Source organism: Polypterus senegalus, chromosome 1 (assembly GCF_016835505.1).
Source record: "Polypterus senegalus isolate Bchr_013 chromosome 1, ASM1683550v1, whole genome shotgun sequence".
NCBI classification, from domain to species: Eukaryota; Metazoa; Chordata; class Cladistia; order Polypteriformes; family Polypteridae; genus Polypterus; species Polypterus senegalus.
In genome coordinates this window covers 199670753-199684859 of record NC_053154.1, presented here as the reverse complement: position 1 = coordinate 199684859, position 14107 = coordinate 199670753, and the positions used below count along the sequence as shown (strand labels likewise).

Genomic DNA, 14107 nt, shown 5'->3' with positions numbered 1-14107 from the left:
GACGCACGTATGGCAGTCGAAGCGGCCCACCAATGGTAATGAGTTTGACATGCCTGTATTAGAATGTCCTCCTCACTAAAGAATTACTAGCAACAAATACTAACAAAAAAGTGTTGGCTAATTTTCTTTTTTCTATCCATGTATTAAATTTTAGTCAGCATATTTTTTGGTACCCCTAAATATTGATATAAAAAAATGCCCTTCCTTAGTGGATACCTACTGCCCAATATGTACCATGGTGCTACATTTCAGCCTTTTAGCTAAATGGAAAATAGTATTTTTGTTGAGTGAGTTAGAAGGTGGGTCAGTCAGTCAATTTTTACATTAATACTGTATATATGCATATATAATTTATTGATGGCATAAATTTATTTTTTACTGACACATTGTTAAATAGTGCATTTCCAATAAATTTTCTTTTGCACATCATTGAAGCATATATACAGTGGTGTGAAAAACTATTTGACCCCTTCCTGATTTCTTATTCTTTTGCATGTTTGTCACACAAAATGTTTCTGATCATCAAACACATTTAACTATTAGTCAAATATAACACAAGTAAACACAAAATTCAGTTTTTAAATGATGGTTTTTATTATTTAGAGAGAAAAAAAAATCCAAACCTACATGGCCCTGTGTGAAAAAGTAATTTCCCCCTGAACCTAATACAGTAACTGGTTGGGCCACCCTTAGCAGCAATAACTGCAATCAAGCATTTGCGATAACTAGCAATGAGTCTTTTACAGCGCTCTGGAGGAATTTTGGCCCACTCATCTTTGCAGAATTGTTGTAATTCAGCTTTATTTGAGGGTTTTCTAGCATGAACCGCCTTTTTAAGGTCATGCCATAGCATCTCAATTGGATTCAGGTCAGGACTTTGACTAGGCCACTCCAAAGTCTTCATTTTGTTTTTCTTCAGCCATTCAGAGGTGGATTTGCTGGTGTGTTTTGGGTCATTGTCCTGTTGCAGCACCCAAGATCGCTTCAGCTTGAGTTGACGAACAGATGGCCGGACATTCTCCTTCAGGATTTTTTGGTAGACAGTAGAATTCATGGTTCCATCTATCACAGCAAGCCTTCCAGGTCCTGAAGCAGCAAAACAACCCCAGACCATCACACTACCACCACCATATTTTACTATTGGTATGATGTTCTTTTTCTGAAATGCTGTGTTCCTTTTACGCCAGATGTAACGGGACATTTGCCTTCCAAAAAGTTCAACTTTTGTCTCATCAGTCCACAAGGTATTTTCCCAAAAGTCTTGGCAATCATTGTGATGTTTCTTAGCAAAATTAAGACGAGCCCTAATGTTCTTTTGCTTAACAGTGGTTTATGCCTTGGAAATCTGCCATGCAGGCCGTTTTTGCCCAGTCTCTTTCTTATGGTGGAGTTATGAACACTGACCTTAATTGAGGCAAGTGAGGCCTGCAGTTCTTTAGACGTTGTCCTGGGGTCTTTTGTGACCTCTCGGATGATTCGTCTCTGCGCTCTTGGGGTAATTTTGGTCGGCCGGCCACTGATGGGAAGGTTCACCACTATTCCATGTTTTTGCCATTTGTGGATAATGGCTCTCACTGTGGTTTGCTGGCGTCCAAAAGCTTTATAAATGGCTTTATAACCTTTACCAGACTGATAGATCTCAATTACTTCTGTTCTCATTTGTTCCTGAATTTCTTTGGATCTTGGCATGATGTCTAGCTTTTGAGGTGCTTTTAGTCTACTTCTCTGTGTCAGGCAGCTCCTATTTAAGTGATTTCTTGATTGAAACAGGTGTGGCAGTAATCAGGCCTGGGGGTGGCTACGGAAATTGAACTCAGGTGTGATACACCACAGTTAGGTTATTTTTTAACAAGGGGCAATTACTTTTCACACAGGGCCATGTAGGTTTGGATTTTTTCTCCCTAAATAATAAAAACCGTCATTTAAAAGCTGCATTTTGTGTTTACTTGTGTTATATTTGACTAATGGTTAAATGTGTTTGATGATCAGAAACATTTTGTGTGACAAACATGCAAAAGAATAAGAAATCAGGAAGGGGGCAAATAGTTTTTCACACCACTGTAAATGATATTGCGCTTTTGAACTGAACAACTTCTCCCTTCATTTTTTCGTCAGGTTTGTTATAACTACTATTTCATTGGTATTGGTTACCATGTTCATATCCAAAATGCTTCAACCTGCAGGAGGTCATTACATTGGTGCAGTTTTTAATCCGCTAGTGAATGACCTCAAAGTACTGCGGTTGTGTAGCGTGTGAAATGTCCTGGTAGCTAATTAATAAACACAGCTCATGATTAATAAATGGGATTGACAGGCATTTCTTCAGTTCAAAAAGTACAATCTTGTTTGTGTGAGCCTCACTGTCATGCATGAGAGGATTTTCCATATATGGTTTATTTAATGACATTTTAGCAAAAATAAGTCTGTGGGATGTTGTGAGTGTAAAACTAGATACATGACATTGCATTATGCAACATGAGTAGTTTGAATTTTTTTTTTCATGGATGTTTTGATACAGTTTGCTGCTTTTAATGTTTGGCACAAATTAAGTTCATTGTTTCAGGAAATCTTTTATCTCTTCTCCATGAAAATGTGAGCTAAATGTTTCTTAGCTATCATTATAAATTCTGGAAAGTTTGATACAAAATTATTTTTTTAGTGGAGTATTCTTTTAAGATAAATGTTATGAAGCATAAAAGAATCCAACATTTGGTCAAGAGAACTAAAAGTGGTTTTAATATATATACTTATGGAGTCTGTTTGAATCAGTGATATTTGTTTGTTATATTCCAGAACAGGCAAGCACCTATTATGGTGCAACTGCTTTAATAGTGCCCTCTTATAAGCTGACACTTATCCTTTTTTTAATCAAACTAGGGGTTTCAGGTGCTTTGTGACATTCAAGATGGCTTCTCTGGTCTGGGATCAAGTGTAACTGAACTGCTCCATGATGAATATGGTGGGAGGGGGATATTCACATTGGGCCTGGCCCCCGTCTCTCATCCACAAAGTGTGAGTTTTGACCACATTGTTATTTCAATTGTGCTTTACTTATATAATGTTGTTTATTAGTTTGTTTGCTGCATATTTTTGTATGAAATATTGATGATTAAACAAAGCTCTTTAACTGTAGAATTATCCATAGAATAGTTGTTACCAATTTTGATGTTGCTCCATTTTAGCAACAAAATGAGATCTGTAACAGTATGTATGTTTGTAGGTGAACAATGGAAAAAATCCTGGACATTTAGACTGGGCTGTGTAGTGAAGAAACTGTTGGGTTACTGGAGCTGGTAAACATTTGCTGACTCTAATTAAATGTAAATTGTAATGTAATCTGTGAAATTCTTATTTCACATGTATTCAATAGAAACTGTTTTTAATAGCCTTAATAAAAATATAGCCTCTTTTTCTTATAGCCTTTTAATAAAAAATATAGCCTTTTTATCTTATGTTTTGTCTTAAATTTAATGCTTCTCAATATTTTTTAACTTCTTTAATAAATAATATAATAATGCCACAATGGCATTGTTATAGCCTTTAATCCCAAACTTTAACAGCTTTGGTTGCTAAAAAGTAGCCTGATAATTTGCACTGGCAGTAATGGCATACCTTATATCTTGTATGTTGTATACTTTCAATTATCATAGTAAATATATCAGTCTAATTACAAACGGAGGAATAGAAGTCAGTGGTGCCATAAATTGAGGAGACAGAGTTGAAAATTTTTTTTACTAACTCCACAGCCCTGCATTGAGAGACAAATTTCAAATTAGCAGAGAGAGCAAAAATTATCGATACTTTGCTACATTTATTTTATTTGTTACAATAGTTTGTTACCCATCTTGAAGAAATGTACTAGAACTACTTTGTAAAGTACAGGTAAGACTGAGTGAAATGCACAATGGTGACTTGTTCAGTATTATTTTTGTCTACAACATCTGTGTGATTTTTTTTTTAAACAGACATCTTTGTTTTTTTAACATGAACTGTACAAAATTCTTATAATTTCATCAGTTTAACGCACAGCCTTCTGTAGATGAAAGATGATGAAGGCTAATCTTAGTAATATAGTTCGCCCCTTTAGCTGTCCTTGAATCAAATCCTGGATTTCTTTACTGGTTTTATGAACAGGGACAAGTAATAAGAACTAATTGCTGTATTTATTGTAATAATTTGGGAATGTGTTTTAGGTTTATTTTGTTAAGTCAATTAGCTAAACTTTATTAGTTTAGGTGTCATTTAATCCTTGTTAACCAGATGTTGTAAAATTGTTTTGCAAGCCAAATGCTGTACATTTAGCTTCTCATTCTTTACTTTAGATTTTAAAGGGAAAGGGTGTACTGTAATTGCTTAAAAATTGGAAGTGGATTTCAAATGCAATGAGCATTTGTTATTACTCTAGTTAATTGTCATTACTCTTGTTTTTTTTTTTTTTAATTTGAGTCCTTTCCTAATGAAGAAAGCTGTACGCTGTGTTATAGTTTTCACTCTCCATTATTTACAAATGATCTTGAGGCTGGCACTGAAGAAGTTGCAGCTGTTCAGTGTTGTGAAACTGCTAGGAACAAAAACTTAAAGCCACTTGGAGTTGCCAGGACTGAGTTTGAGAACTACTGCCATTTTAAAAAGTAATCCAGCTAAATTATATATAAATACAGTTGATATATAAAAAGGACATTAAAAGGGATCTTTTTTGAGAAAACCAACCCATCATAGCAGACCTTATGTAACATGTTTTGGATATTAGTGACGCAGGCTGCATTAAAACGGTGCACAGGCTGGTGGACCTTGAGTTTTACACCCCTGCTGTAGGGTGAGCAGTAACAGTCTTCACAATGACAACAAAATGTCTGTAGACACTCTGAAAATGTTTCTGATATAATGCCTAATTGTCTAATTTAACTTATGGAATCAAGTATACATTCTTCACAAAATAAATAATTTTCAGTAATGCATGACAGATTTTATTGTGGAGAGGCTATTAAACAGGGGCAAGAAGGAACAATATAAAGCAAATAGTCAGAGTTTAATGCTAAGTTTTGCAGTGCTTTTTAAAGGTGCCAGTAAACAGTGCCCATTGCTATGGCTTTTACAATGAGAACAGGTAGCAAGTGCTAAATATCTGGCTATTCATGACTGATGTACTTTTTTCATTACAATGGATATACCTGTCATCTTATTTTACCTTTTCCTTCTCTTCTAGAGCATTGTAAAGGATGTGTATCATCTTATAAACTCAGTCCTGAGCTTTGTACATTTGTCCAATAACAGTTCTTCCTTTTGTCCACTCTCTTTGAGAGGTGGCCTGGAACGCAGGCCATCACCTCATACAACTTTCCCATATTTGCTGTATGATGTAAGTATTGTAAGTTGTTTTTGTGACTTTATTGACATGTAATTTGACATTTAGGGTTTTGGATTTTTTTGAAATAACATTTGAGCAGTTTTGTTTTGCCCCAATGTTGAATATGTATTAACGTTAGTCCTTCTCTAATTTTAATATTTCTTGCAGTGTGTACGCTTTTAACCTACTGTGATCACAGCATGTCTTATGAGCATAATGTGATGATAATGTTGATTGCATGTTTTAAAATGGTTGTCTTTATTTAGTTAGTAGGATTGTACTGTGTAAGCTTATGATGCTTTTTATATTTGAAAGTTCAAATTGTATACCAAATTTGGGTGGAGGTTAAATTCTGATTTGTTGCTTTTTTTTTTTTAACTTTCTGGTATATATATTTTTCATTTTTATTTTCCTAGTTTTATGAAGTCATTTGTTGTAAACATTTGACTTGATTGTATGCAATGACAATTTCTTTAAATAAAATTATTAAAAATTGTGTGCCAAAATTTAGGTTGAATGATCACTGATGTCAAATTTGACTTGAAGCACTACCAAGCAACCAGTTGACCAAAATTTTGCTTCATCTGGAAGCAAAAATAGTCTGTTTGTTATTAATTTTATTATAATTAAATTGTCTCCATCCTCCTAGGCATCCAGCTGGTACCACAGTAGTGCTGTTTTGGCTACTGTCTTGGACACACTTACATTGCCTTACCGACTCCACAATGGTGGCTGCTCCATGGGTCATCTCATTGATGCTCTTGTTTTCTCTGGAAGAAAAGTATGTATGTGCATACCTGAATTACTGTTGTAAAGCTGTCACTGATGTTGTGGGTAATGTTACGAATTGGGGATTCAAGTAATGCTTCTCCATTGACACTGCTTTGTTTAGTTGTGGATGCTAACTCTTTATTTTGTAGGTTTTATGTGCCTCTGCTTCTGTTCCATTCCCCATGGTGTCGGACAAGTCTTTGCCTGATACACTTGTTGATTTTGGAGAAACATTGCCATGGAGACCTGTATCAGCCTGTGGGGAGCTACGTGAAAATCGCTGTTTTGCACAATCTGTATGCCTACGAGGGATCAGTCCACATAACATGATTTGGTCAGTGTACCATTACTGTTGATGAAGTTATTTGTATAGTAGAAAGTTAAAAAAAAATATTACATCTGTTATCTTGTGCCTGATGCTACAATGATAAAATCAGTTTTAATTTTCCTTCTGGAGGTGGATATATATACAGTGGGTATGGAAAGTATTCAGACCCCCTTCAATTTTTCACTCTTTGTTATATTGCAGCCATTTGCTAAAATCATTTAAATTATTTTTTCACTCATTAATGTACACACAGCACCCCATATTGACAAACAAAAAAAGAATTTTTGAAATTGTTGCAGATTTATTAAATAAGAAAAACTGAAATATCTCATGGCCCTAAGTATTCAGACCCTTTGCTCAGTATTTAGTAGAAGCACCCTTTTGAGCTAATACAGCCATGAGTCTTCTTGGGAGAGATACAACAAGTTTTTCACACCTGTTTTTGGGGATCCTCTGCCATTCCTCCTTGCAGATCCTCTCCAGTTCTGTCAGGTTGGATGGTAAATGTTGGTGGACAGCCATTTTTAGGTCTCTCCAGAAATGCTCAATTGGGTTTAAGTCAGGGCTCTGGCTGGGTCATTCACGAACAGTCACAGAGTTGTTGTGAAGCCACTCCTTCGTTACTTTAGCTGTGTGCTTATGGTCATTGTCTTGTTGGAAGGTAAACCTTCGGCTCAGTCTGAGGTCCTTTGCACTCTGGAGAAGGTTTTTGTCCAGGATATCCCTGTACTTGGCCGCATTCATCTTTTCCTCGATTGCAACCAGTCGTCCTGTCCCTGCAGCTGAAAAACACCCCCACAGCATGATGCTGCCACCGCCATGCTTCACTGTGGGGAGTGTATTGGACAAATGATGAGCAGTGCCTGGTTGTCTCCACACATACCGCTTAGAATTAAGGCCAAAAAGTTCTATCTTGGAGTTTGCTTAAAGACACCTAAATGACTCTGAGATGGTGAGAAATAAGATTCTCTGGTCTATATAATTTTTTTTTCCAATTAAAAGGAGTTTTTCCACCATAGGGACTTTTTAGAAACTAAGGAACATTTGCAGCATTACCACTGCAGTGACACTGGCCATTTGTAGTTCCCGGTAGGTACCTCCTTTTACTTTTTTTAGCTACTACACTAGAGTATGTGTTTTTTGTTCAAACAGGAACTATCATTGATGGGGCTCAGGTAATGAATTCTGCTGATTGGCTGACCTCAAGCACTAGCTCCATTTTACTACAAGTTGCCCAGGCCTACTTCATACAGCAAATTGTTGGTTCCTGAAAACAAAACTACTGTGGTGGGAATGCTCCTTATGTAACTGATTTTGTAAGATTGTGTCAAGACTATCATAATCATAACATCAAATGCACTGATTTCAAAATAGCCATGCAACGTGTATTGCCAGTATAGTTGTGACTACCCTATTTTTGTCTGAATGGATTAACGCAAATTCCATAGCAAAAGTAGAATATTCGTCAGTGTTTTGTGCTATTCAATTCACAGTATGCTTCCAAAATACTTTCGCCATATACCTTTGGACCTGTTGTAACCTCCATTCCATCCTGTCATCCATTTAAGTGAGCAGTGGAATTTTTTCTTAGTATATACAGTATTGTCATTACAAAGAAGAAATCAGAAAACAATGTGCACTTTGCTAAAATGGGAATGTTTAAGACAGCATCAGATGTAACAATACAGATGCAAAAAAGAGATGCAATATCTTATGGGTATATTTACAGCTTGTGTAATTTCATAAAAACTTCTCACTTTGTTTTAGAAGTCCTGATCATTGCTGTTAGCACTGTATAGCCTGTTCTTGATACATTGCTAGTGCTGTACTATTTCAGATACACTACCTCTGACTTTCTGTTTATAAATTAATATCAAGAGTAACATTTGTGGTGGAACTCGCGTGATCTCTGGGAGTTATGGCTGCCTAGTCCTTGCGCAATATCCTCAACTGCTATTTGTGCATGATATTTATGGATTAATCTACATATAAATAGCAGTACCTTTAGCAGAAGTTCTCCAAGAATTCTACAGATTACATTGAAGACATCTTGTTAGTGAATTGGTTATTTCAGTTGTTATGTCATTGAAGAAGGTGTGCGAGGTTTCCAACATTGCAGATTGTCAAGACAAGTCACTGGAATTGCTTAATTCGCTGATTATTAAGGAAGTCTTCCAATTTGAATTCATTTTTAACAGTTTTACCACAGTTTTAGGTTACCATGTCCTTTTTCAAGCCAGTTAAATATGTGTTGTTTTCTCTGTAAAGAAATTTGGACACTAATAAATCTATGTTTAGAGCCCATTGACCTCTAAATCCATCACTGATTCTAATCTGCATTAGGTATATATAGTGTCATGTTTAGCTCTCAACTAAATTGAATTTGACAGCCCTGAGTTAAAAAAAATTAATTTCTTTAGTTTTGAGCAGAGAATTCTTGTCTGGGCCTAATCCAAAGTATTACAAATTCTGAAAGGCTTCAATAAAGTTGATCCATTAGAATTCTTTCAGATAAACATAAAATCACATACTCAACGACATTGTCAGAAGTAAATAAAAAAATACATTTAAGACAGAAGCCATGAAGCACATTTTTATTTACATAAACAGTGATGGGAATCTAAAAAAAAAGTACTGAGTTGCGCAGCTGTAGTGAAAATGTTAATTTTTTAAATGTATCTGGATGAGATTTTGAAACAAATTGGCTATTAGCTAAATAAATGAACTTGATGGACTGATTGGTCACAATGGTCCATTCTGGATAAACTCACTTCTGTCTTTCTGTATGAGCATAATACACAGTTTAAAGTTAGATTTATGGCCCCAGCTGTACAACTTTCATCAGATAGACACATATCTCCCTTTACCTTCTTAACTAGCCATCAATAAGTTTGCAGATACATTCATAGAAGCCAGAGTAACTGATCCTTTCTGTTAATCAAATGATCTGTTAAACAGGCCCGATTAAAAACTCTAATGTTCTGTTTAAGTTTGAAAGTTTTGTCCCAAAACCTTGTCTCTCTTGTTCTGGTTAAATTTCATTCAGGTTTCATATTCTGTTAAAGACCCTAATATAAGTTGTTTATCCTAAACTAACTTGAAATTCACTGACAGGTTTTGTCTTTCAACTCCAGTTGCATTGAGACAGCTTTTGTAAGTATTGTGTGCTGCTGACTAATAATCCTCCTAAATCACCTGAAGAACCTAAAGCGATCCCTCCACCATCAAAGCACCCACAACTGACATAATCATACCACATAATTGCATATAATCTTTTATTCTCCAAATGACTCTCTTGTACAATGCTGTCATTCCTCTTTTGTATACTTTGAGCTCATTTTTACTTTTAGTACAGTGTTTCAAGTTTTTTCCCTTGTAAATTATTTTATACCAGTAACCGCGTACTTCACGATAACGTGCAGTGAATACACTTAACTTCAGCATTCCTAGTTTTCATCCTCTTTCTCTGTCTCTGTCTCTGTTTAGCATTCATTTGCTCAGAGGTTGATGCGCTTGCTGCTTCCTGAGCAGCTCTTCTTTTCTCCACCCTAACGGCCCGCTGCTTCTCTTCTTTCGTCGGCTTCTTTTCGCGTTAAAACTGATGAAGTTAGTTTTTGTGTTGCAATTACTTAGTATGTTTTCTTTAATGTTTCACTTAAGCTAACACTTAAGTCTTCAATCTGCCTCAAGAATGATTAGTGAAGGTGGTAGGGAATGAGAACGGCACCCATATTAATGCACCGCATGGCCGCCCTGCTGCACGCTGCCAAGAGTTGATTATACAATAAAATAAAAAAAAAATAAAAAGAGTAATAAAAATCATCACCCAAAAAGTGGATAGTAGACGTCACGTAGTATATGTGTACCAAATTTCAGGTCAATAGTTCAAACAGTTTGCGAGCTACAGGTGATTTAAAATCCTGGACAGACAATAGCCACGGTAGTGCATTATATATAAAGATTGAAATATCTTGTACTATTACCTTCATTTCCAATGCATTCCAAAAAATGGCATGCTGGATCATTTGGAGACATTAAATTAGCATGTACGATGCTCTGTAAAAAGTCTTGTACTAAATAAAAACTGAAAACTGTATTATTTGGAATTGTAAATACCTTTATGTACCTTTATGACTGCATGTTTACTGTTTTTGTAGCAATTTGGCTCCAGGATCAAAACCTATCTCCCCCCTGCATATGTGCACCTCAGGAGAAGATGTGCTTATCGAGTATATAAAGAGTCAGTATTGTGGCACACTCAGGTCAGTGAAGTCTATGATGTTATAGAATATGCTTTTCTTCCAGCAATGTAACACGGTTTGCATTTTGAGTTTTTACAAATTAAATATTGACCCAGTCTTCTATTTCCCAGTGTATTTAGGCTAACTATAGAGTTCCAATGCATGTCAACATCCTTATTTTTGGTATTTATTTTACATCATCCTATCTGCCGTGCATCTGAATAACATCTGCCCTATATAGAATGTTTCAGCTCATGAATAATACATGAGCTACAAATGTTACTGGCTTTTTACTGAATTTCACAAAATCATGAATTAATTAATGGTGTTCTATAAAAGGTTTGAATAGCAACACTGTCTCTCTGAATTGTCTGACAATATAACATATTTTGTTGGTTAGAATTGTCAATTTTTAATATGTATTTCACAATATAATGTTTTTGTATAAAGCAGGGAAAATAAACGCCTTACTTTTTTTTCTTGTTTTAGTGCTGTGAATCTGATTCAGAGTCCTTGTAAGCTGACAGCTCCATTTCCACAGATATTCAGTCCATCAGTTAACAAGGATGGATTTTTGCAGATAAAGCCAAGACCATTTGGTTCAAGTGAGTGGGAACCTGTTTACAACTTTGCGTTTAACTGAAGGAAATTTCAGGAAAGCAATCCTATATTGAAGATGTTCTGAAAAACTCTGCATTGTTACACTTTTTTATGTGTTATTTCATTTTATTTTCATTTCAAACCACTTTTCCTGGTGAGCACTACAGTGGCAACAGGCCAAACAGGTCCTTCTACACTTCCCTGTCCCCAGCTGTAGATTTTATCTCTTCCTAGGTATTCTCAGTCATTCCCCAGCCAGCCGTGAGATAAATCCCTCCAGCATGTCCTGGGTCTACCACAGGGTCCTCACCTGGCTTGTTTTGATCTGGAGGGACAGCAGTTCTACTCTTGAGATTTTCGTGAACTGCTGAGCTTTCCACTGTATCATAGAGAAGAAACCTCTTATTTGCTACTTGTAGATTGACCTGTAAACAGAGTTTTGTCCTTAGACACAGCTTCCACTTTACCACCATAGACAGGTGCAGCACATGCAGAACAGCTGCCACCACTCCAATCCACTTGTTGGTATCATGTTCCTTTCTGTCACTTATGAGGAAAATCCCAAGATACTTGACCTCCTCCACCAAGGGCAGTTGCCACCCCCTTATCTGGAGAGAGCAGTTCATGGCTGTGGGGCTTGTGCACCTTATGGATGCTCAGAGTTGGGTCAACTGGTAGGGTCTCCTTTGGCAAACAGGGCAGAACAGACCAAGAATGGTTCCCATTGACCGTTATGAGGGTACATTAGAAAACCGTGTTCCCTGCTCAGGATATTGTTACTGAGATATTTCCCTGGAGCCAGGCCTTGGGGGTAGCATTTGTCATCTAATGCCTGGTGATCTTGCAACCCACAAAATCCTGCCAGGCTCACCCTGAAACGGTGATGTGGAGCCATCTTGTCTGTTTACAGCCTGCAAGTTGAAGGGGTAGGAGTTGGATGCAATGCCAGTTTAGAAAACTATGTCTTGTTTTCATGAATGTGAGGAAATTTCCCAACATCACTGTGTGGTGTGAGATATATATATATATATATATATATATATATATATATATATATATATATATATATATATAAAAATGTTGTTTTCTTTTTTCTATAGCTGTGGACAACATCCCAGTGTTAACATCTATGCAGACGTCTCCTCTGCTGCACCATACTTTACTACACCTATATTCTTCAGTAAAATCTTTGGACCTGAGGAGATTTAACAGCTTTTTGTCTACTGGCACTGAATTGGAGAACCTTCATGAAGCCCTACAGGATTTGAGGACCATGGCTCAAAACTACAAAATGAATTTTGACCTTGATATATCCACTGAGGATGATTCAGACTGAGATGGACATAGGTGTATTAGCCACTAAACAAAACTGAGAAACTTTAAAATCGAATCTTAGGCATTTCCATTATTATTGTCCTTGACGCTGCAAATGTCTGAATAATACTGTGTTAAATGCACTTTCAATAAAGAGCTCTTCATTCTTTACATTAAATACAGTGTACAGAAGCAGAAGCACAGAAAATAGCTCAAGCGGTTACAAACATAGACATTGCAGAGATTATGTACACTTCAGGATGATGATCTACAATCTTTTTCTGAGCTAAAGTGTTTTTTTTCCTTATCACTCCAGGATCAACAGTAAAGGGTATACAAACCGGATTCCAAAAAAGTTGGGACACTAAAAAAATTGTGAATAAAAACTGAATGCAATTATGTGGAGATGGCAAATTTCAATATACTTTATTTGTAATAGAACGTAGATGACAGATCAAACGTTTAATCCGAGTAAATGTATCATTTTAAAGGAAAAATATGTTGATTCAAAATTTCACGGTGTCAACAAATCCCAAAAAAGTTGGGACAAGTAGCAATAAGAGGCTGGAAAAAGTAAATTTGAGCATAACGAAGAGCTGGAAGACCAATAAACACTAATTAGGTCAATTGGCAACATGATTGGTATAAAAAGAGCTTCTCAGAGTGGCAGTGTCTCTCAGAAGCCAAGATGGGTAGAGGATCACCAATTCCCACAATGTTGCGCAGAAAGATAGTGGAGCAATATCAGAAAGGTGTTACCCAGCGAAAAATTGCAAAGACTTTGCATCTATCATCATCAGCTGTGCATAACATCATCCGAAGATTCAGAGAATCTGGAACAATCTCTGTGCGTAAGGGTCAAGGCCGTAAAACCATACTGGATGCCCGTGATCTCCGGGCCCTTAAACGACACTGCACCACAAACAGGAATGCTACTGTAAAGGAAATAACAGAATGGGCTCAGGAATACTTCCAGAAACCATTGTCAGTGAACACAATCCACCGTGCCATCCGCCGTTGCCAGCTGAAACTCTACAGTGCAAAGAAGAAGCCATTTCTAAGCAAGATCCACAAGCTCAGGCGTTGTCACTGGGCCAGGGATCATTTAAAATGGAGTGTGGCAAAATGGAAGACTGTTCTGTGGTCAGACGAGTCACGATTCGAAGTTCTTTTGGAGATCTGGGACGCCATGTCATCCGGACCAAAGAGGACAAGGACAACCCAAGTTGTTATCAATGCTCAGTTCAGAAGCCTGCATCTCTGATGGTATGGGGTTGCATGAGTGCGTGTGGCATGGGCAGCTTGCATGTCTGGAAAGGCACCATCAATGCAGAAAAATATATTCAGGTTCTAGAACAACATATGCTCCCATCCAGACGTTATCTCTTTCAGGGAAGACCCTGCATTTTTCAACAAGATAATGCCAGACCACATTCTGCATCAATCACAACATCATGGCTGCATAGGAGAAGGATCTGGGTACTAAATTGGCCAGTCTGCAGTCCA

At 36.8% G+C, this 14107-nt stretch overlaps 1 protein-coding gene across 1 annotated transcript in view; it reads left to right on the top strand.

Moving 5' to 3' along the window:
* Positions 1-12992, top strand: part of msto1 (misato mitochondrial distribution and morphology regulator 1) — an 86047-nt gene extending 73055 nt beyond the window's left edge. The window contains exons 8-14 of the mRNA XM_039766871.1: positions 2878-3012; positions 5207-5359; positions 5997-6128; positions 6268-6452; positions 10604-10708; positions 11177-11292; positions 12388-12992. Coding sequence (XP_039622805.1) covers positions 2878-3012; positions 5207-5359; positions 5997-6128; positions 6268-6452; positions 10604-10708; positions 11177-11292; positions 12388-12623 — 1062 coding nt within the window. The 3' untranslated portion in view covers positions 12624-12992. The remainder of the gene's footprint in view (positions 1-2877; positions 3013-5206; positions 5360-5996; positions 6129-6267; positions 6453-10603; positions 10709-11176; positions 11293-12387) is intronic.
* Positions 12993-14107: the final 1115 nt, after the last annotated feature.